This window comes from Oncorhynchus mykiss, chromosome 1 (genome assembly GCF_057628025.1).
Source record: "Oncorhynchus mykiss isolate SJ-2025 chromosome 1, ASM5762802v1, whole genome shotgun sequence".
Taxonomy (NCBI): domain Eukaryota; kingdom Metazoa; phylum Chordata; class Actinopteri; order Salmoniformes; family Salmonidae; genus Oncorhynchus; species Oncorhynchus mykiss.
Window position 1 is genome coordinate 24,760,545 of NC_143022.1, and position 25,178 is coordinate 24,785,722.

At 42.7% G+C, this 25,178-nt stretch overlaps 1 protein-coding gene and 1 long non-coding RNA gene across 3 annotated transcripts in view; one reads left to right on the forward strand and one right to left on the reverse strand.

Moving 5' to 3' along the window:
* LOC110510575 (NT-3 growth factor receptor) overlaps nucleotides 1–25,178 on the reverse strand; it is a 307,800-nt gene that overhangs the window by 148,327 nt on the left and 134,295 nt on the right. For both annotated transcript variants that reach the window (XM_021592045.3, XM_021591958.3), the window contains exon 4: nucleotides 13,134–13,202. In XM_021592045.3, coding sequence (XP_021447720.1) covers nucleotides 13,134–13,202 — 69 coding nt within the window. The remainder of the gene's footprint in view (nucleotides 1–13,133; nucleotides 13,203–25,178) is intronic.
* LOC149985446 (uncharacterized) overlaps nucleotides 1–25,178 on the forward strand; it is a 273,803-nt gene that overhangs the window by 19,365 nt on the left and 229,260 nt on the right. The window lies entirely within an intron of this gene.

A 25,178-nucleotide genomic window follows, 5' to 3' on the forward strand; every position in this document is an offset into this window, starting at 1 on the left:
TGGAGCAATTCGACCATTAAGGATTGATTCACTTGCCTAGTTAAATAAAGGTTAAATAAATCAAATAAAAAAGTACAATTTACGCAGTCTCCTCTGAATAGTTGATGTTGAGATGTGTCTGTTACTTGAACGCTGAAGCATTTATTTGGGCTGCAATCTGAGGTGCAGTTAACTCTAATGAACATATCCTCTGCAGCAGGGGTAACTATGGGTCTTCCTTTCCTGTGGCGGTCCTCATGAGAGCCAGTTTCATCATAGCGCTTGATGTTTGTTGTGACTGCACTTGAAGAAACTTTAAATGTTCTTGACATTTTCTGGATTGACTGACCTTCATGTCTTAAAGTAATGTGGACTGTCATTTCTCTTTGCTTATTTCAGCTGTTCTTGCCATAATATGGACTTGGTCTTCTGTATACCACCCCTGCTGTACCTTGTCACAACACAACTGATTGGCTCAAACATATTAAGAAGGAAAGAAGTTGCAAAAATTACCTTTCAACAATACACACCTGTTAATTGAAATGCATTCCACGTGACTACCTCATGAAGCTGGTTGACAGAATGCCAGGAGTGTGCAAAGCTGTCATCAAAGCAAAGGGTGGCAACTTTTAACAATCTCAAATCTAAAATATATTTAGATTTGTAACCTTTTAGAGATACTGGTTCCCAGTTGGGAACCAACCCTCCCACGTTCAGCTGGAACGGTGGCGCATGGAATGCAAAAATATTCGTAGAAATATTTAACCTCCACACATTAACAAGTCCAATAGCTCAAATGAAAGATAAACACCTTGTTCATCTAGCCAGCAAGTCAGATTTCTAAAATGTTTTACGGCGAAAACATAGCACATATATATGTCAAACCACCACCAGACACAGCTCATTTGAATAGCCAAAACATGCAATCAACAAACGCAGGAGTTTTTTAATTACTCCATGATTCCATATGTGTTATTTCATAGCTTTGATGTCTTCACTATTATTCTACAATGTAGAAAATAGTAAAAATAAAGAAAAATCCTTGAATGAGTAGGTGTGTCCAAATGTTTGACTGGTACTGTATATTTAAGAAGTGTATCTGAAGGTTTGATGGTGAAAAAAGGCTGGGGAAAAGATTGCAGTGTTTTTGGCTTATTAAAGTGTGACCAACTGGGGATGGTTTTGGTTGCCAATAAGGTCCATTAGAAATCTCTCTGCACTCCAAAAATCATGACTGAAATGAGCAAAGCTAATAGGGAATAACATTTTGGACTTTGGAGTTCTACTTTTCTTTTTTAACTTTGATCCAGCACTCAATATTCTGTAATTATTTACGTAGTTAAATAAAGGTAAAAAAAAAAAAATAATAATAATAATAATAATTACAGTTTTTTTCGATTGCTAAACGACAGTGGGCACAACTGGAGTCACATGTGCAAAACTCTAACTACAGTCTGCACTACCAACAGTCACCTGAGCTAAACAGTTCACATCACCTGCAAAACTCATTCCAAGCAACACAACTCTTAACACATTGCTCAAAACACGCTCAGTGCAGCCAAACACTATGCACAACCCTCACTGAGATAACACACACTGTCACTCAGAACACACTGAGAGTAAAAACACTAGCATCAAACACCAATACAGAAAATACAAACTTTTCATCTTTACAGTTTGAACAATTTCAGTGACTTCATACAAAGTAATATTTTCTTCAAAGAAAAGAGTGACATTCTTTCACATGATTTATTACAATTTTTAGAACATAACAATTCTTTAAGGTAAATGAAAATTAGCAGTTTGCTTCAATAGTCTGTAGTAATTTACGGAATAACAGTAATGAGAAAAAAAAGGTAGAAACTAAAAGTACATACTGTAATTTGAACAAGGGGGGCTAATCATTGAGGGGCTAATCCTGCCTCTCTCTAGCATCCGGCCACAGGTTTTCTTCAACATCACATCTAATGTTTTCTCTTGCCATGCACCTGGGGAAGAACCTTCTGGAGTGCCTTATCCATCCCTGGCAGTCCTCTGGACTCGTGTCCTCACATCCAGCACGCATGGCTTCCAAAAGAGACATTTGGTCATGTGGGTGGTGACCAAACACTTTCCACCTCCAGGCAGAGAAAAACTCCTCTATTGGGTTGAGGAAGGGTGAATGTGCAGGCAGGTACAAAACCATAAATCTGTGATGTGCTGCAAACCAATCTGTGACAGCTGCAGAGTGGTGAAAAGCAACATTATCGCAAACTATGACAAAAACTTGGGGGTTTCTTACTGGCTCCCCCTGTTCTGCTGGCACTAGCTGAGCATAGAGCTGTTCTAGGAACGCTATAAGCCTTTCTGTGTTGTATGGGCCAATGAGTGGTGTGTTGAGAAGCAAACCATCATTGGCCATTGCAGCACACATGGTGATATTTCCCCCCCTTTGGCCTGGAACCTCCACAGTGGCCCTTTGACCTATAACATTCCTTCCTCTGCGCCGTGTTTTGGCAAGGTTAAATCCAGCTTCATCGATAAATACAAATGAATGTGGTCTTTCCAGTGCTTCCACCTCTATTACTCTCTGAAAAACAGTAAGTGCACAGTTTTACTGTGGAAATGCTAGTGTTTTTTTTTACTGTAAATATTTTGTATAGCTGTGTACGTAACCTCAGACGTCTTACCTGGACATATTGGTATCTTTGCTTTTTTACCCGTTCACTGTTTCTCTCGAACGGTACAGTGTATAACTATTTCATTGTAACTTGGTGTTTCTTTAGGACTCGAGCAATAGTTGTTGTGCTGACAGAATTAACATTTTCCAATATATCATTATCAGCCAGCACTCTATCTTGAATCTCCCGCAGTTTTATTGCATTGTTGACAACAACCATGTCAACAATAGCATTTTCCTGCACATCTGAAAATATTTTTCCTCTTCCCCCTGTTGGGGGCAGCCTTTGGGTCCTGTTGTAAAAATATATTTTACAGTCAAACTTACTGTAATATATATCTGTGTAAATATTCTATAATTGCAATACAAAATAGATTCCTGTAATGTTTTCATTTACTGTAAGGATGTAACTCTCACCTGTTTGCATGATGGAAAATTCGCATTACAGATGCCACTGTGAATCTTTGCAGATTGGGTTGCACCCTCAACCCTGCCTCTCTCAATGAGAGACCATGGTTCACGACATGGTCTATAAGTGTAGCCCTTATTTCATCTGAAATAACAGCTCTTTGTCTTCTTTGTCTTCCTCCACGCATCCGCCCTCTCCCTGCCACCCTTCTCCCTCCACGAACCCATCTTCCTTGTTCCATTTCCAAAATGAGTCTTTCTGAGCTCTACCTATACATACTGTAATATGTGTGTGTGTTCACTAACAAGTCTAAAACAAGACACCTGCTTAGCCTTTCAGCTGAAATTGCAATCAGCAGTGTTTGAAAGGCACAAGGCTGAAATCTATTCCGTTTTGAATGTGTGGTTCACAGTTTTGACAGCAGTGTGTTAGCATTTGAACAAAGTGCTGTAAATCCACAATGTTGTGCAGGTTGTGGTTAAAGTCATGGGATAAGTGTGTAGAGTTTTGAAAACTGTGTTCAAGCAATGAAAAACGAACTAGAGTTTAGTCCACATGAACTGCTGCTGTGCAGGCTGTAGTTAGAGTTTTGCACATGTGACTCCAGTTGTGTCCACTGTCGTTTAGAAATCGAAAAAAAACTGATAAGCTTTCATCCAACCCACAAGGATCCAAGATAAAATGAGTTTGCAGAAATTTGATGTAAAATATTTTCCCTATCAATCACATGGCCAGCAATGAAGATGAACACCAAACCTGCTTGTGCCTTAGAAATAATACATACAATATAATGCATAATACCATATTCAACATTATCTACTCTATAAGCCTACTGTTTTTTATTCATAAGATAAAGAAAGTCATCCCAAAATGTTTAGGACCTTATATCCTTCCCCTGACTCTAAATTGTTACTGCTACTCCTTATTACACCTGGTCTCAGGGATGGCTAACTCTGGAAATTCCTTTAGTCTCTAATGAGTTAGGTAAATCAGCTTTTAGATTTCTTGCACCTTATTTGTGGAATCTTCCAAATGTTCTTACATTTGATGTTTTGCTGCCTTTTCTGTAATTTCTGTAATTCAAGGCTCGTCTTCGAAAGAGACCTTGGTCTCAGTTTGACTTCCTGATAAAATAAAGGTTAAATATGTACATAAATAAAACATTACCTGCAGTCTCCATATCGGTGTGCATGTGTGTGTGTGTGTCTGTTAATATGTGTGTGTGTGTGCCTGTTAATATGTGTGTGTGTGTGTGTGTGTGTGTGTGCCTGTTAATATGTGTGTGTGTTTGTGTGTGTGTGTGTTTGTGTGTGTGAGTGTGTGTGTGTGTGTGTGTGTGTGTGTGTGTGTGTGTGTGTGTGTGTGTGTGTGTGTGTGTGTGTGTGTGCCTGTTAATGTGTGTGTGTGTGTGTGTGTGTGTGTGTGTCTCAGCTTAGGAAAGCAGCTAATTTGCTAGGCCCGGCTTGGTAAGGGGAGGACAGTGAGATTGGCAGGTCTCCTCTGGTCTCCTCTGCACCCAAGCCAGCACCAAGGCTCCTGATGAGGCTGCCTGCCTGTTTCCTCAGAGCTGCCTTATCCGCACAGGTAATTTGCCCCTCTGTGATTACACTTACAGGACTGGGGAACAGGGATGCACACACACACACACATGCGCAAGTATGCACGCACATGCACGGGTTATGCACGCACACACACACTTTCCCTTTTCACCCTAGTCATCCTGTGTTGAGCACCAAAAAAGGCTGACAGCAATTACCACAGAACACAAACAGCAGCACACAGTGGTATGGCTCATGGTGGTTAAGATACACAAGGAGCTGCTGTTGCTGTTGTGCTTTCAGTATCACTCTTACTGTTGCTGTGTTTAGTTCAAGCTGTTAGAGAGGAAACCATGCACACAGAAGCAGTCAGTGAAACAACAAGGTTCAGCAGCACTAGACCGGAGGCTTCATGCTGTAACGCAATGGGTCCATACTTGCGAATATTAGAAAAAGTTTGTTTAACCTGGACCTCCGTCTCAAAATGCACATCAGCAAATTACAATTGTAGACATAGTTGCATGTGACAGAACGCTACATTGTAATTGTCCACTGGGCACAAACGTCAATTCAGCGTCTAATCCATGTTGGTTCAATGAAATTTCCTTAAAATTATGTGGAAACATCGTTGATTCAACCAGTGTGTGCTCCATCAGATAACCTAGCACACGTTAGCCCTATGCTAACCTCACCAGCTGACAGTGATTTCACAGATTTCCGCATCAGCATTTCAAAGATCTCTATATCCACCAACCAATGACATTTCTTAAAATAGGACAGCTTGACCCCCAGAGGAATATTTTAAACCATATTCATGGTTTACTTTTGTTCCTCTTGGTCTGCCTCAAGTGTAGAGTGGCAAAATGGCATGATCATGCGTATTTGTGTAAATGTCTATAAATATTTTTAATCATGCATCTTCGACTAGGCTACTAGCTAATAACGTTAGACACAATTCAAAAGGCAATTTTTAGCATAAGAATAAATCCCAGGTCTTTTGCTCATCTGTTTCACACACATCCATACAATTCTTGCAAGATGGCATTGCAGTAGGACATGTGTATTTGTCTTTGTTTTTTCCCATGTAAATAGCCGGCCTTTTTCGTATATATCTTATTCTCACTTTCTATCTACTAACTAAAAATACTTCCCTGCAACCCGCCTCACCCAATGTGGTACAGATCTGCTATTTTTATTCCTTATAACTGGAACTTCCATCAGCAGCTAGCCAGCTAACTAGCTACTAGTCTCTGTTAGCCACGGCTTAGCTCGGACAACATCTGCCAGCCTGCACAGCGCGATATCAACCCAGAGCACATCAGACTGCTTCTCGCTACCATATCACCGGAATCCTGCCACTCTGGATCATTACACCGGATCATTACACCGGATCATCGCAGCTAGCTAGCTGCAAACGAGTGGCTACTGTTAGCTAACGCCTCTGTCCCGAAGCAAGCACAGGTTAGCCTTGAGCTAGCCTCGAGCTAGGCCCATATACCAGCTAATTCTAGGGTTACAATACCTCCTTTGCCAATTGGCCTGGACCTTTTATAGTCGACACGGAGCCCCTCCGATCGATCACAACTGGACTGATGTCGCCGAAGAACTATCTACTATCCCTGGCCCGCTAGCTTTTCTGAACGCTGTGTACCCTGCTCGCCTAGCGTAGTAGTGACTACCGAACGGCACCCTGACTCACCTATTGCTGCTCTTTTGACCCTATGATCACTCGGCTACACAGCTGATGCCCCCTTGACTGTTTCAATAACACTGTACCTCATTTTGTTTACCTGTCGGCCCCAGCCTCAAACTGAGGTCCTGTATGTACCTAACTGACCTGCTCTGCCCATTCATTGCCATTTACCATTGTTGTCTTTGCACTCCTGATTAACACCTGTGATCGCTTTATGCCTCTCTCTAATGTCAATATGCATTGTCTACTGCAGCCTCGGCTAGTTCTTATTATTTTATTTCACTGTTGAACCCTCAGTCCCGCTCAAAATGCCTTAGATAGCTCTTTTGGCCCAACCCACACACATGCGGAGACCTCACCTGGCTTAACTGGTGCCTCCAGAGACAAAACCTCTCACATCGTCACTCAACGCCTAGGTTTACCTACACAGTACTCAGATGCTACCATACCCTTGGCTGTACATTATGCCTCGAATCCTTTCTACAACGCCCAGAAATCTGCTTATTTTATTCTCTGTCCCCAACGCACTAGACGACCAGTTCTTATAGCCTTTAGCCGTACCCTTATCCTACTCCTCCTCTGCTCCTCTGGTGATGTAGAGGTTAACCCAGGCCCTGTAGCACCAAGTTCCACTCCTATTCCCCAGGTGCTATCATTTGACTTCTGTAACCATAAAAGCCTTGGTTTCATGCATGTTAACATCAGAAGTCTCCTCCCTAAATGTATTTTATTCACTGCTTTAGCACACTCCGCCAACCCTGATGTCCTAGCTGTGTCTGAAACCTGGCTTAGGAAGGCCACCAAAAAATTAAGAAATTTCCATCCCCAACTACAACATTTTCCGCCAAGATAGAACTGCCAAAAGGGGTGGAAGTGCCATCTACTGCAGAGATAGCCTGCAGAGTTCTGTCATGCTATCCAGGTCTGTGCACAAACAGTTCCAGCTTCTACTTTTAAAAATCCACCTTTCCAGAAATAAGTCTCTCACTGTTTCCGCTTGTTATAGACCACCCTCAGCCCACAACGGTGCCCTGGACACCATATGTTAATTAATTGCCCCCCATTTATCTTCCGAGTTTGTACTGTTAGGTGACCTAAACTGGGATATGCTTAACACCCCGGCTGTCCTACAATCTAAGATAGATGCCCTCAATCACACACAAATGATCATGGAACCTACCAGGTACAACCCTAAATCCGTAAACACGGGCACCCTCATAGATATCATGCTGACCAACCTGCCCTCTATATACACCTCTGCTGTCTTCAACCAGGATCTCAGTGATCACTGCCTGCGTCATTTCCTGCGTCCGTAATGGGTCCACGGTCAAACGACCACCCCTCATTACTGTCAAATGCTCCCTAAAACACTTCAGCGAGCAGGTTTTTCTGATCGACCTGGCTCGGGTATCCTGGAAGGATATTGACATCATCCCGTCAGTAGAGGATGCCTGGTTGTTCTTTAAACCTGTTGAGTGTAGGGGGCAGTATTTTGATTTTGGGATGAAAAACATACCCATATTTAACTGCCTATTTCTCAGGCCCAGAATCTAGAATATGCATATAATTGTCAGATTAGGATAGAAAACACTCTAAAGTTTCCAAAACTGTCAAAATATTGTCTGTGAGTATAACAGAACTGATATTGCAGGCAAAAACCTGAGGAAACTTCAACCAGGAAGTGGCCTCTATTTTGAAAGCTCCATGTTCCATTGAATGCCTTCCCTCCATTTAAAGGGATATCAACCAGATTCCTTTTCCTATGTCTTCCCCATGTTGTGAACAGTCTTCAGTCTTCAGGCTTTTATTTTGAAAAATGAGCGAGAAAGATCACATCGCGTCAGTGTATAGCTGGGTGTCCCCAGAGTTTTGCTTGTGCAACAGTTTGGAGCAGCCATTGTGTCTCTCTCTCCCATTGACGAAGCTATAGTCCCGGTTGATATATTATCGATTATATATTGAAAAAACAACCTGAGGATTGATTATAAAAAACATTTTACATGTTTCTGTGAACATTACGGATACTATTTGGAATTTCCGTCTGCGATGTCGTGACCGCCCGAGCCTGTGGATTTCTGTACATAAAGCGCCAAACAAATGGAGGTATTTTGGATATAAAAATAATCTTTATGGAACAAAAGGAACATTTATTGTGTAACTGGGAGTCTCGTGAGGGCAAACATCCGAAGATCATCAAAGGTAAGCGATTTCATTTATTGCTTTTCTGACTTTCGTGACCAATCTACTTGAGAATTTCACGAATTTCAATAAGCATTTTTCTACGGCTGGCCATGCTTTCCACCTGGCTACTCCTCCCCCTGGTCAACAGCTCTGCACCCCCCACAGAAACTTGCCCAAGAATCCCCCATTTCTCTATCACCCAAATCCAGATAGGTGATGTTCTAAAAGAGCAGAAAAATCTGGACCCTTACAAATCAGCTGAGCTAGAAATCTGGACCTTCTCTTTCTAAAAGTATCCGCTGCAATTGTTGCAACCCCTATTACAAGCCTGTTCAACTACTCTTTTGTATCATCTGAGATTCCTAAATATTGGAAAGCTGCCGCGGTCATCCCCCTCTTCAAAAGGGGAGACACTCACTGACCCAAACTGATACAGACCTATATCCATCCTGCCCTGCCTTTCTAAAGTCTTCAAAAGCCAAGTTAACAAACAGATCACCGACCATTTCGAATCCCACCGTACCTTCTCCGCTATACAACCTGGTTTCCGAGTCGGTCATGTGTGCACCTCAGCCACGCTCAAGATCCTAAACGATATCATAACTGCCATCGAAAAAAAGACAATACCGTGCAGCCATCTTCATCGACCTGGCCAAGGCTTTCGACTCTGTCAGTCACCGCATTCTTATTGGCAGACTCAATAGCCTTGGTTTCTCAAATGACTTCTTCGCCTTGTTCACCAACTACTTCTCAGATAGAGTTCAGTGTGTCAAATTGGAGGGCCTGTTGTCCGGACCTCTGGCAGTCTCTATGGGGGTGCCACAGGGTTGAATTCTCCGGCTGACTCTTTTCTCTGTATACATCAATGATGTCGCTCTTGCTGCTGGTGATTCTTTGATCCACCTCTACGCAAACGACACCATTCTGTATACTTCTGGCCCTTCTTCGGACACTGTGTTAAAACCTGTTGCGACTCTAGGGGCAGTATTTTCATTTTTGGGGAAAAACCGTTCCCGTTTTAAACGGGATATTTTGTCAGGACAAGATGCTAGAATATGCATATAATTGACAGCTTTGGATAGAAAACACTCTCATGTTTCCAAAACTGTAAAGATATTGTCTGTGAGTATAACAGAACTGATGTTGCAGACGAAAGCCTGAGAAACATCCAATCCGGAAGAGCCCCATATTTTGAAAGCGCTGCGTGCCAATGGGTCCCCATTGAGCTGTGAATGTGCTATGAACCAGCTTAGGCTTTCTACGTATTCCCCAAGGTGTCTACAGCATTGTGACGTAGTTTTACGCATTTATGTTGAAGAATACCCGTAGGGGACTACATTGCGTAAGTGGTTACATGATGCTCCCGGAGAAAATCTGGCGTAAAGTACAGAGGTAGCCATTAATCCAATCGCTTGAGAAATCAATTGACCCGGTGGATAAATTATCTAATAGATATTTTAAAAACACCTTGAGGATTGATTCTAAACAACGTTTGCCATGTTTCTGTCAATATTATGGAGATAATTTGGAATATTTTTCGGCATTGTCGTGACCGCAATTTCCGGTCGATTTCTTAGCCAAACGTCAAGAACAAATGGAGCTATTTCGCCTACAAAAATAATATTTTGGGAAAAAATTTACTTTGGCTCTCTACCTGGGAGTCTCGTGAGTGAAAACATCTGAAGTTCATCAAAGGTAAACGATTTAATTTGATTGCTTTTCTGATCTTCGTGACAAGATTGATGTAGTCTATCACAGTGCCATCCGTTTTGTCACCAAAGCCCCATATACCACCCATCACTGCGACTTGTATGCTCTCGTTGGCTGGCCCTCACTTCATATTTGTCGCCAAACCCACTGGCTCCAGGTCATCTATAAGTCTTTGCTAGGTAAAGTCCCGCCTTATCTCATCTCACTGGTCACCATGGCAGCACCCACCCATAGCATGCGCTCCAGCAGGTATATTTTACTGGTCATCCCCAAAGCCAACTCTTCCTTTGGCCGCCTTTTCTTACAGTTCTCTGCTGCCAATGACTGGAACGAATTGCAAAAATCACTGAAGCTGGAGTCTTATATCTCCCTCGCTAACTTTAAGCATCAGCTGTCAGGGCAGCATACAGATCATTGCACCTGTACACAGCCCATCTGTAAATAGCCCACCCAACTACCTCATCCCCGTATTGTTATTTATTTTTTGCTCCTTTACACCCCAGTATCTCTACTTGCACATTAATCTTCTGCACATCTATCACCAGTGTTTAATTGCTAAATTGTAATTATTTCACTACTATGGCCTTTTTATTGCCTTACCTCCCTAATCTTACTACATTTGCAGAAACTGTATATATATTTTTCTATTGTGTTATTGGCTGTACGTTTGTTTATCCCATGTGTAACTCTGTGTTGTTTGTGTCACACTGCTTTGCTTTATCTTGGCCAGGTCGCAGTTGTAAATGAGAACTTGTTCTCAACTGGCCAACTGGTTAAATAAAGGTGAAAAAAAGATGTTGGTCTTGTCAAATAGCTGTCATGTACCTCCATTACAATCACTACCAGGTGGCATACACCACTAAACTGGTTATCTGTGAATCTTCGGGGCACAGTAACAGTGGGTTCAAGGCCCTATTCACTACTGGACCTCAAAGCTCAATTTAAATAATGCAAATTTGTTGAAGTGGATGAAGGAGATCAGCTACAATGTAGCGTTCTATCACACACAAGCAAATCTATGATTGTAATTGGTTGTGGCACATTTTGTGCAAGTATGGCATCAATGTGTCTGAGGTCTGTAACAACAACTATTTTACAATGGCAAAACAATTAGGCAATTTTTGCCTTCGAGAAGATTAAGCAACTGTATGCCTTCTGCAGCATTGATTACAACAAATTACTGCATCTTATGTGAATATCTCCCAGCACATGTATGTGCCAAATGTATCATGGGACACATGCCCTATCCTGAAACCCCTTACTTCCATTTAAATAATAAAAGCAATCACTTGTTATCTTATAACCAGTGAATAGGGGTCTGACTGCTCAGTGCCTAAAAGCTTCAGTTGTAACACATCCACAAAAGCAGCAACCTCCATTTCAAACTGACAGGCAAGACTCTGATGCACTCTGATCTGGAACGAAAAGCCATCACTCTGCCTGTCTAGTTTTAATCAACAGATGTGGTCCCAGGAGAGAGCATGGCACTATGAGGACCAACAGACCAACACTCACCATTCAAGACAGACACAGGCTATGTCCAAAATGGCAACCTATACCCTATATAGTGCACACTACTTCTGACCAGGGCCCATAGGGTGCAATTTCAGACACAGGACCAGAAGCACATCTGCATGCCACAGCCCGTCTGTGTTTGGTGTGTTTGTCATTGTGCTGACATTCCACAGGGGATGGGAGAGTAAATCATTTAAGAAAAAGGGAGATAAACTCTGTTTCTCTTATCCATTGAATTATGTTTTGTTAGTCTTTTGTTAGGCTCTACGCCACATAAAAAAAAAATGAATCAATGTCTTTGTTCCCAATTGGTCGCACGGAAATGGCACTCATTTATAACCGGTTTCATCTTCTTTTCATGAGATTATTCTCTTTGTTCAAGGTGTGCTGTCGAGTGCTTATCACTGAGCCTTTGTTGAACAGTTTTAGTAATTACAGATTAAATACTTTAAGCAGACTCTGAAAGAGTCTGAAATATTTGTGCTTTATCCTTCTAAAAGTCCATACTCTTCAGACAACACATACAGCTAAAATGGCTATGAATAACAATGATAATGGTACCAAAAGGAATATCCATATCAATAAGTGCACATGAAAATTAACATCTCTAGAGTCTATAATTAATCTGTGTTTTAAAAACAGCCACTTGTTTGTATCTTCTTCACTTAACACTTTCCATACACGTTTATCTTACATCTACTTTAGAACTCTTTTCATCAACTGCTGCTCTGCTCCCCATGCTATTCTTACTCTGGTATAACATTTCCAAGTATGTCTTTTTTTAACTATTAGACAAGCAACCCTGAAAAGATGATGGGCCTCCTCAGAAGAGCTGTCCTGCTTCCATAACATAAAATACCACATTTAAACCACAACCATACAGCTGCTGTCCCATTGTTTCCCATGCTGAGCTGGGTTGAGCCATGATAAAGCCTGCTCTCTGCTCTGTGTCAGGGCCTGGCTGAGGCTCTCTTATTTAGGGGAAGCACTCTGATTCCTGGGCTGGAGAGGATGGAGGGGATGCCCATGTGTTATAACTCTATGACGGCCATCTCAACCCTAGATTACATTTTATGTCTTCTACTGGGAGGGAGGAAAGTAGCTCAAACAACTATAAGATTCAGGTCATAAACACACTGATTGCTGGTATGTTTTTGGACAAACAAGACACTCTGGGCTAGAGGATCACCCGGCCTGGACCTCTCCAAGTTGCACACTTTTATGTCACATCCATTAAATCAACATCAATGATGCAGAGACTATAGTGTTGTTTGTCTCTTCCAATGTTTTTCTTCAGGTTAATTGTTGTTTAGCTTCTAATGGAGGTAGATGGGAATCCATTTGGAAACATTGAAGGTAGGTTGCACACTTATATATATCAGGTTTTTATGAAAGTTTTTATAGGTGCATAAGTCCATAAAACAAGATGATAATTGTATACAAACTTACAGCTCGAAGAGTTGCAGATTCTGGAAGAGTTGCCATGATAATGTGGTCAGAGGGTTCTTCGATAAGTTTCTGTAGAAGAGAGGGAGAGAGAAAACACATGATAAATGTGTTAGTGCTGGACTGTGTGGTCGAGGCTGATGAAGAAAACAGTATCTGAGAAAAGACAAAGCACAAATAAAACAAACTGAAAAATCATCAGGGAATAAGTGGTGCTGGAGGGAATGGAGTAGCCCTGACAATCCAATAAAGACAGACTTGGTCATTTTCAAGACAACAAATTAAATAGAGACAGCGAGGACCTGAGGCCTTCAAATCCAATACAAAGAAGGTGGCTGAAAAGCAGATAAGGCATGTAATCACCAGAGCACCGCTCCAAGATGGTAAACCCTGAAATGGAAGTATTCTGCAAAGGGATCTGTTTGTATTCTGCAGAGGGAGAGGGAGTGTCCCACAAAGGGATCTGTTTGTATTCTGCAGAGGGAGAGGGAGAGGGAGTGTCCCACAAAGGGATCTGTTTGTATTCTGCAGAGGGAGAGTGAGTGGCCCACTAAGGTATCTGTTTGTATTCTGCAGAGGGAGAGTGAGTGGCCCACCAGGTGATCTGTTTGTATTCTGCAGAGGGAAAGGACGAGGGAGTGGCCCACCAAATGATCTGTTTGTATTCTGCAAGGGAGATTGAGTGGCCCACCAAAGGATCTGTTTGTATTCTGCAGAGGGAGAGTGAGTGGCCCACCAAATGATCTGTTTGTATTCTGCAGAGGGAGAGTGAGTGGCCCACCAAAGGATCTGTTTGTATTCTGCAGAGGGAGAGGGAGTGGCCCACCAAAGGATCTGTTTGTATTCTGCAGAGGGAGAGTGAGTGGCCCACCAAAGGATCTGTTTGTATTCTGCAGAGGGAGAGTGAGTGGCCCACCAAAGGATCTGTTTGTATTCTGCAGAGGGAGAGTGAGTGGCCCACCAAAGGATCTGTTTGTATTCTGCAGAGGGAGCTTCAGCTGATAACCATGTATTTAGATTTTTAGATTTTTGTCATTTAACAGATGCTCTTATCCACAGCGACTTACAATTCGAAAAGGTGTGAACTTACAGAAGTGAAAAATGATATGCTACAGCCTGACATACGAGGCTGTGCTCAAGCACAATTCAATGATGTGAAAATATTGCACCATCAAACTAACACAGTGGGAAGCCCACTAGGGATCATTCACCCAAGCCCACTCCAACCCTTCTCTGTGAAGAGACAGTGAGCACCAGGGGCTGAATCACTAACAGTGGAGCATAACGAACAGCCCCTCATTATCAATATTCATTGAATACTTCAGATACTTAATACCCTAACACTGCCCTGGTTAGATCCTAGCAGACCTGGCTGACAGATAATCAATGCATTCCACTGCATTCTTACCACTTGTCTGGCCCTGGGGACCGGGGGACTGCTGCCTAGCTGCCTGTCTGTCACTGACCTGTCCCCTCTGCTGCTCTGCTCTGCAGCACCATGGACAGTGAGGGACTACAACACATACACCTCTCAGTAGTCTCTCTTTATAGGACCATTGACAGTGCAAGACCTCTGAGACAACGCTGACCTTCCCTCAGTATACAGAACTATGGGCACAGGAGTATCTATCAGTGCTGTCCATAGTCCATATTGCTGTATAATATACAGTGCATACTCCTTACCTGCTCCTCTCTACTACAGGACCATGGACAGCTGCCATTTTCATATACAGCCCTTAATCTGCTCTTACTTCAGCACCATGGACAGTGAGATATACAGCAGCATAGGCAGTTCAGGCTAGTTTCACAAATAGAGATGAAATCATCCCACTTCACACTAAATCCAACCCTATCTGGGACCTGGCGGTAGGTAGAATAAGCTCAGTATCCGTCATTACGGGTAAGAAGCCGGCCTCAATTGGTCAGGCACAGGAGGCTCTTCAGCAGCCACTGTGACTAATTCAGCTAGAGGATACGGAGAGTCAAATTACCCAGCTGAGGGCTGGCTGCCTGTGCCCCACACTACAGCCCAATCCCCATCACACACACACACACCTTCTCCCTGCAGTGGGCACTCATTCACTCCATTTCAAGGATTTAATATCACTGGGTTGCGGTAGACGGAGTCTGTACCATTTTCTATTTACCTCAATCATTGAGGGATACTGAATGAGAGCACCCTTTTAGGAGAAGGGGGTACATTTCAGGTTAAGATATGGGAAATCTTCCCGTTAAGACCATTCTATACCATTATTAGATATGTTATGGAATACTTGATCCATGGGTAGCCTATGTTTTTTATGTGCTTTATGGTTTGGTCTAACAGGAAAAAGGTCTGTCCAGGTTAATTGCATCAAAATACTACAATCAGAATAGCACACAATCTTTCCTTACATTTCAGAGAGACATGCCCATGCTGCTTAATGTGCCTCCTTGGCTAGTCCTTCAGCTGGTGGTTGGGTGAATAGGGATCACGATACGCTAACACTACTAAACACTGCTATGCTGCTGCACATGCCTGTTTCCATGGCAAAGCAAAAGCTTTGTGGCACGGTCTGATTTGATTTATATATGTATTTGTTATTGCCTTCTCTCCCCAAATCAACAGCGCTGTGTGGTGCACTGTCTTCTTTAGTAGAGGGAGGACCTGGGACCACCAGGGCATCAGACCCGGTATTACAGGAGCCGCGTCGAGCCAAGTCTCCAGAGACAACTGTAACTAATCCCCAAGCTGCAGGAGTCAGGAGGACTGCAGCACCAAGACGCCAGGAGGACTCAGGATGTTGTTAGCTTCCTCCATAACACATTCCTGTGCACCCCTGGCCCCTGGCATTCTAATCACCTCATTAAATTGAAAATGAGATTATTAAAGCTGCATCCACAGGGACAAGTAGGGGCCGAGTGTTTTTTTCCTACATGTTATTATTCTTGGCACACAAAGGAGGAGTTCATCTGGACACTGTGTATTAGGATAGGGTTTCCCAAACTCGGTCCTGGGACCTGCCCTGGGCGCCTGTTTCGTTTTTTTCCCCTAGCACTACACAGCTGATTTAAATAATCAAAGCTTGATGATGAGTTGGTTGTTTGAATAAGCTGTGCAGGGCTAGGGCAAAAACCAAAACATGTACCCAGGGCAGGCCCCAGGACCGAGTTTGGGAAACCCTGTATTAAGAGACCAGTGGTAAGAAAAGAACATGCAGCCAGAGCCAGCCCAGCCGGCAAAAATATTATGTCTGTCTGTCCCTCTGTCTGTCTGTCAAACCTCACTGTCCCCCTGAGGATGGTGAAACACTAATGAGAAATGGGAATTCTACAGACTGCACTGAGAAGGACAATTATAGACACTGGAATTAGATCCAAATCAACAGATCCATTCCAAAACGCTACGTTGTCAGATATTTTTACAAATTTGCTTTTATTGTTTAAAGAAATTACATGCAGCTTATAAAGGCTTCATAAAGCCGTTATAAACACTACATACATGTGTTACAAACCATCTAGAAACAGATCAAATCCAATTTTATTTGTCACATACACATGGTTAGCACATGTTAATGTGAGTGTAGCGAAATGCTTGTGCTTCTTGTTCTGACCATGCAGTAATATCTAACAAGTAATTTAACAATTTCACAACAACTACCTTATACACACAAGTGTAAAGGAATGAATAAGAATATGTACGTAAAAATATATGGGTGAGCGATGGCCGAACGGCACAGGCAAGATGCAGTAGATGGTATAGAGTACAGTATATAGATATGAGATGAGTAATGTAGGGTATGTAAACAGTATATAAAGTGGCATTGTTTAAAGTGGCAAGTGATACATTTATTACATCCAAATTGTAATTATTAAAGTGGCTATAGATGAGTCAGTATGTTGGCAACAGCCACTCAATGTTAGTGATGGCTGTTTAACAGTCTGATGGCCTTGAGATAGAAGCTGTTTTTCAGTCTCTCGGTCCCAGCTTTGATGCACCTGTACTGACCTCACCTTCTGGATGATAGCGGGGTGAACAGGCAGTGACTCGGGTGGTTGTTGTCCTTGATGATCTTTATGGCCTTCCTGTGACATCGGGTGGTGTAGGTGTCCTGGAGGGCAGGTAGTTTGCCCCCGGTGATGCGTTGTGCAGATCTCACTACCCTCTGGAGAGCCTTACGGTTGTGGGCGGAGCAGTTGCCGTACCAGCCGGTGATACAGCCCAACAGGATGCTCTCGATTGTGCATCTGTAGAAGTGTGTGTTTTTGGTGACAAGCCACATTTATTCAGCCTCCTGAGGTTGAAGAGGCGCTGCTGCAAGCTTTCTTGGGAACAGGAACAATGGTGGCCCTCTTGAAGCATGTGGGAACAGCAGACGGGGATAGGATTGATTGAATATGTCTGTAAACACACCAGCCAGCTGGTCTGTGCATGCTCTGAGGACGCAGCTAGGGATGCCAGCCTTGTGAGGGTTAACATGTCAAAATGTTTTACTCACATTGCCTGCAGTGAAGGAAAGTCCGCAGGTTTTGGTAGTGGGCCGTGTCGGTGGCACTGTATTGTCCTCAAAGCGAGCAAAGAAGTTTAGTTTGTCTGGGAGCTGCTGTGCCTTCTTTACCATGCTGTCTGTGTGGGTGGACCATTTCAGTTTCTCCTTGATGTGTACGCCGAGGAACATAAAACTTTCCACCTTCTCCACTACTGTCCCGTCGATGTGGATAGGGGGTTGCTCCCTCTGCGGTTTCCTGAAGTCCATGATAATCTCCTTTGTTTTGTTGATATTGAGTGTGAGGTTATTTACCTGACACCACATTCCGAGGGCCCTCACCTCCTCCCTCTAGGCTGTCTTGTCATTGTTGGTAATCAAGCCTACCACTGTAGTGTCGTCTGCAAACTTGATGATTGAGTTGGGGGCGTGCATGGCCACACAGTCATGGGTGAACAGGGTGTACAGGAGAGGGCTGAGAACGCATCCTTGTGGGGCCCCAGTGATGAGGATCAGCGGGGTGGAGATATTGTTTCCTACCCTCACCACCTGGTTGCGGCCCATCAGGAAGTCCAGTAACCAGTTGCACAGGGCGGGGTCGAGACCCAGGGTCTCGAGCTTAATGACGAGTTTGGAGGGTACTATGGTGTTAAATACTGAGCGTTAGTCGATGAACAGCATTCTTACATAGGTATTCCTCTTGTCCAGATGGGTTAGGGCAGTGTGCAGTGTGATTGCGATTGCATTGTCTGTGGACCTATTGGGGCGGTAAGCAAGTTGGAGTGGGTCTAGGGTGTCAGGTAGGGTGGAGGCGATATGGTTCTTGACTAGTCTCTCAAAGCACTTCATGATGACGGAAGTGAGTGCTATGGGGAGATAGTCATTTAGCTCAGTTACCTTAGCTTTCTTGGGAACAGGAACAATGGTGGCCCTCTTGAAGCATGAGGGAACAGCAGACTGGGATAGGATTGATTGAATATGTCCATAAACACACCAGCCAGCTGGTCTGCGCATGCTCTGAGGACCCGGCTAGGGATGCAGTCTGGGCCAGCAGCCTTGCGAGGGTTAACACGTTTAAATGTTTTACTCACATTGGCTGCAGTGAAGGAGAGCACGCAGGTTTTGGTAGCAGGCCGTGTCGGTGGCACTGTATTGTCCTAAAAGCGAGCAAAGAAGTTGTTTAGTTTGTCTGGGAGCAAGACATTGTGGTCCGCGACGGGGCTGGTTTTCTTTTTGTAGTCCGTGATTGACTGTAGACCCTGCCACATACCTCTCGTGTCTGAGCCGTTGAATTGCAACTCTACTTTGTCTCTATACTGACGCTAGCTTGTTTGATAGCCTTACGGAGGCAACAAACGTCATGCTTTAGAAAGGGTTCATAAATGTGGCATAACTGTGACATAACCACCAATGTCAAATGTGAAATAACCCACTATGTCAAATATGACATAAACCTGTGCCATATAAACGGTGGCATAAGCACAGCTTAATAAATTAATAATAAACTTATTAAATTGAGGCTTCACAAAGCATGTATAACCCTGTCATGCATCTTGGTAGAGCATTGCAATGCCAGTGTGTTCATTTGTCTGCCAGCTCAGGGACAAGCTACACTATTCACAACACTGTGTCATGTTCAATGTAATTGCATTGCTGGACTTTTTGAAACGTCATGTATTTCTATTGTTAAAAAAAATGACAAATAAAAGGAAATGAATGGTTTAAACATGTCTTTAAGGTTTATTTGTTTTAGCTGTTAGTGATAATTCCCTAAGTGTTAATACATTTAAAACATCATCACTTCAAACTAATTATTACAGGATGCTACATAAATGGTCAATAATTAGGTTATTAACATTCTGCTAATTTATGAAGGTTCTCTCATGGTCCACAGGGTGTGTATTTAAATGGGTTGATGGACCTGCAATGCTTGCGTTTGCGTGTGTGTGTCACCCAGCCAAGATGATTTGGAGTACAGGTATTTATTTTTGGTGCCCATGCTGGAGACCAGTGCTTGATTACCAGCTGTTACAATGGTGCCAACATTTTGTGGCTGATATTTCAGCACGGCAGTGGGGGAATGTGTCAAAGACCTGACTGGGCACTGCTCCGCATGGAATAGCTCATTTTTGTTGTGTGTTTGTTGTCTACTGAGGAACAATTTCCATTTCCTGATGTTTGGGGGCTTTCATCAAGGTAAGTGTTTAGTGGTGTAACGTTGTCCCCAGGCTATTGTATACACAGCACATATAAGCCTAGAATATCAACCATTCAAAGTTGGCCTTAGTGGGAGTGACCATAGAATTTTATAGGAGTGACCTCATTGAGTAAAGTACAGTATTTGTCACCAGTCTATGTCCTCTGCTAACATACATTCCCTCTGGTCATTACTTGTTGACACAGTCACAAAGTAATTATGGCTAAACCCTGCCCATTTCCGCAATTTCTCTTCTTAAAATGTGATTTTAAACCTAATCCTAACTAACGAAGGCCAAGTTTGATGCATTGGTCCACCAGTCCTTCTGCACATTTTGGTGGAAGTGTGACTAACATGACTTCACTTTAGAGACTATGCCAACTTTCTGTCACGCCTGCTCCCTGGCGCTCAAAGGCGCCAGGCTCCCCAGCATTACGCACCCCTGCCACCATCATTACACACACCTGCCTTCCCCCGTCACACACATCAGCGATTATTGTACTCACCTGGACTCAATCACCCGTGTCATTACCTCCCCTATATCTGTCTGTTCCCAAGCTCTGTTCCCGGCTCTAGGATTAATGTTTGTTTGTCTTTGCATACCCGGTTCTGAAGTTGTCTCTGTCCTGTTTGATGTCTTTTCTCAAGATCTGTTCCCGGCTCTAGGATTAATGTTTGTTTGTCTTTGCATACCCGGTTCTGACGCTGTCTCTGTCCTGTTTGATGTCTGTTCCATATTAAATGTTCTACTCCCCGTACCTGCTTCTCTTCTCCAGCGTCGATCCTTACAGAATCCTGAAGCCATCGGGGAGTGCTGGCTTTCAGGTTGATGGTGACGCCGGGTCCATGGATTGTGCATGTGTGCCATTCAGAGGGTGAATGGGCAAGACCAAAAAATGGAAGTGTCTTTTTTATTTTTAACTAGGCAAGTCAGTTAAGAACAAATTCTTATTTACAATGATGGCCTACCCCGGCCAAACCCGGACAAACCTGTGCCACCCTATGGGACTCCCAATCACGGCCAGATGTGATGCAGCCTGAATTTGAACCAGGTAATGCAGTGACACCTCTTGCACTGAGATGCAGTGTCTTAGCCCACTGCGTCACTCAGGAGCCCAGTATATGGCAGTAGGTGCCAGGCACACAGGTTTTTGTCAAGAACTGCTACACTGCTTTAAACCTCAACAACTTCCAGTGTGTATCAACAATGGTCCACCACCCAAGGCCATCCAGCCAACATTGTGTGGGAAGGATTGGAGCCAACATGGCCAGTATCCCTCTGGAATGCTTTTGACACCTTGTAGAGTCCATGCCCCAACAACTTGAGGCTATTCTGAAGGCAAAAAGGGGGATGCAACTCAATATCAGGAAGGTGTTTTGAATACTCACTATATATCCGCACCACTCGCAGAGAAATAAGTAATACTGCTAGGTTTTACACAGTCAAATGTAACAAATAACTTTTTTAAAGAACTGTACAAATGATGCATAATTTAAATCAGTACTTAATATATATATATATATATTAAAGTATATGAATGAAAAATCTGAGAACAAATATATTTCACACACACATGAAGGTACCCATAAACAATAATTTCTGATGAAAAAATACAAATGTGAAAAATGTGTGGATATAGCATTTGGAAATAAACTCTTCAAATATTCTGTTGTTTCTGTATGAAAGTGTGCTCATGAAAATGGCCTGTTGACAGAGGCTTTTATCTGGCTGCTAGACAACAGAGTGTTAGTAGTGATTAGTAAACGTTTTTGCAGTTGTTGACCTGCCCTTTGCAGCATCAAAAGATGATGCTCCCCAGTCTAACAGCCACCTTCCATCTGGGTAACAGTAATATACTGTAGCGATAATGGTATCACATGGGAATTGAACTATGATGTGAGCAGCCTTTCAGAGGGGAAAATAATAGATTCACATCATTAGTCTAAAAATGGAATACAATAACATAATATTTGTAGGAATCCTTATCTCTTGGGGAAGTTTAGCTCACAAATAATCCCTTTCAGATTGTCACACAGACAGAATCAATTACTGGGATGAGGAAGAGGAAAAGCAGAAGCCCCTAGTAAAATACATGTTGTTTAGACACAGTCTACCTTCTGCATGTGTATAGTAGGCATGCATGAGTATGTATAAGCATGTGAGCATGCATAGATGTGTGTATTGACCATAGGAGCATGTAGGTATATTAAATGCAAGGCATCCAGACTGTCACTCTACAGTACGTGTGTCCTTGCGTGCAAGTGCCTGTATCTGTAGTGTATATGTAATATTATAAACTGGGTGGTTCGAGCACTGAAGGCTGATTGGTTGACAGCCATGGTATATCAGACCGTATATACCGCGGGTATGAAAACACATTTATTTTTACTGCTCTAATTAAATTAGTAACCACTATATAATAGCAATAAGGCACCTCAGGGTTTTGTGATATATGGCCAGTATACCACGGCTATTGGCTGTGTCGTTGCCAAGAACTGCCTTTTGCCGTAATATGTAGTCGATATCCCACACCTCCTCGGGCCTTACTGCTTAATTATGTAGCAATGAGCCTGAGTGTGTTCTGTTACAATACATGGAGAGTGGTGAGTGAGTTGTGTGTGACGGGGGAGGGGGGGGGGGGGGGGTGGAAGAGTGAAGGTGCCCGTTGAGGTGGGTGGATTATGAACCCTATTAACATAAAGAGGGAAGAATTATTCAATATTTTTGAAGCCTTCATTACCTCTTAACCAGGCATTGCACCCATAGTACATGGGAACTCTTTTTCTCCCCCTCTGTTCTGGTGCTCCTCAGCCAGTGTATTTTGTTAGGCTCATTGAATCAGAGCATTGATCATGAGAGAGATTAAGGAGAGAGCAGTCAAAGCCCCAGTGCAATTCATTCTCTGAACAAAATGAAGGTCAGGGGCGGACACTTCCTCTGTAAAGCCTTCCCAAGGTGCCTTGCAGGCCTGGGCATGGGATGCCCCTCGGTAGGCGAGGGAGGGAGATGGAAGACGGATGAATGCAACAATACCTCCCCCATTACTAAGACCTGCCTCCCCCTCACCAGGTCTGCCTCCCAACACCAACACACCACCACCTGTCCGCATGCAGGAATGGAAGTGTCCTTTTCAAAGGTCATTCTTCGTTCCAGTCATGAGAAATGTCAGCTAAAATTGGATTTGGGGAGAGAAGGCAATAACAAATAAATATATAAATCAAATCAGACATCAAATGGGACGTGCAGCCTCACACACATAGGAACAGGCATGTCGTTACTTAAAGTGAGAAAGACAAACGTAGAAATTAATTATAGGAGAAGGTCAGAGGCTAAGCGGACAAAGCCTTGTGGTTCAGAGTCAATACGTTCCTTATGACATTTGATCATGTTCTTCACATGCCTTATAGAGCTCAGCAGGGTTTTTTATAGCAGGCGAGTAAATTTGCACTTGGCTCTGGAATTTATAACTTGTCAATTAACACAGTTCAGAGGTGATTAAAATTGCCACTGTAGAGCTGCTTTATACTATGCATATCTTAAGGCGAGTAAATGTACATTGAATGAGGGTGGAAAAGGTAAAAAGCTGAAACTAATGATGCGTTTTTAATAAGGTATTATATTCATGATATTCATTTACATTTGCATATGTGTGTCATGATACTCCGCATAAAAAATAACCACATAATGTTGATAGCAGTGAGTCCTTCTGATTGGCTCGAGCAGGAGTTTATGGGACACTGGGGCTACAGCCCCTCATCTATAATGCAGATGAAGAAGTCAACGGGAGGACCAGGGCCCATTGTTAATAACATGGCAATTAAACATAGCCTGCAGTCAGATACTCCACACAGTAGGACTCATTTTTATGCTTTTTTCTCTCAGTAGTCTGAAGCCAAAGGCAGTTCCTTAGATCTGCCGAGAGGGAAAGGACTGCTGATGTCAAAATTAGACCAGATAGAGCATCTCAGATGGCACATATTAATATTTGTCACACAACAGGTGTGAGACCTTAGCAGGTTAGCATGGGGTGATGTGGCCATAACTGACATGGACACACTGGGGCCGGTTGGCACCTTTAATGAGAAGCATCTTATTAATATTATGGTACCTGTGGATGACAAACAGCTAAAAAACACTAACACAGAACATGATTAGGCAGCTCTAAAATGCGTAGATACTACCAAAAACAGACACATTACTAAAATTACAGGGTCATAATTATTTTTGCATTATAACATATTAGGGGGTTTAAAAAGTGTTGTTGATGTATGAGACCAGTTTATTCCTACCTGTGAAAAGACCTCACAGATGGAAGATTACACCCCAGAGCCTCGTGTTATGATGGTTATATCTTTTAACAATATTCCCAGATGCCAGAAACTGCTGCAAATCAACTGAAAAAGTTGCTCAATACTTATTGAAATTATGAAAATCTGCAGAAGGGAAAGTATCTGACAGAAGTGAAAAAGAGATTGATTCTATGCACTGAAACACTCTGACTCAATTCAAACCCGCCTCGACAGAATATATAACTATATAACTTTTGTATAAGAAGAACACCAATCTCTTGAATCCCTGGACACATCCATTTATAATATCTCACAAGCATAATCAGAAAAACCACAGGGGGCTGCCTGTGACTATCGTTTCCTGCATCCGGCTATCAATTTCTATCTGGCACACTTCCCATCGAAATGAAAAATGAAAAGTTTTCTTCAAAACCTTAGGAGTCCCCTTGACACACATTTAACCAAAAATGTGAATGAAGTACGCTCGTTATGTCTCAAAGAAAAACAGTTTTCATCAAACACACAGATACTATACACCTGGGTATATAATTCTAACTCAAATAGAATGAAACCATACATAAAGCCATGAAAGATTGAAAGCATATGGGCAATTTAATATAAAAGGACTCATGAGCAATAGGGTTGAATATATTCCCGGTATTGTTCTTTGTCAAGAATAAATCACTTTTATCCCGGGTAACCCGGTATTTCCCTCCAAAGCCGGAAGTGTCATTAAAGAGCATATAAAGCATATAAATAGGCCTATGTCTGCATTTGAAAATTCAAGCCTGATGCTACCTGAGCCTGATGAGCCATACATTAAAGACATTTTATAAGCACAAGCCTAACAAGCCAAAAAAATCACAAATTATTGTGCCATTATCCAATACATACAGTGAGGGAAAAAAGTATTTGATCCCCTGCTGATTTTGTACGTTTGCCCACTGACCATGGAACGATCCGTCTATAATTGTAATGGTAGGTTTATTTGAACAGTGAGAAACAGAATAACAATAAAATAATCCAGAACAACGCATGTCAAAAATGTTATAAATTGATTTGCATTTTAATGAGGGAAATAAGTATTTGACCCCC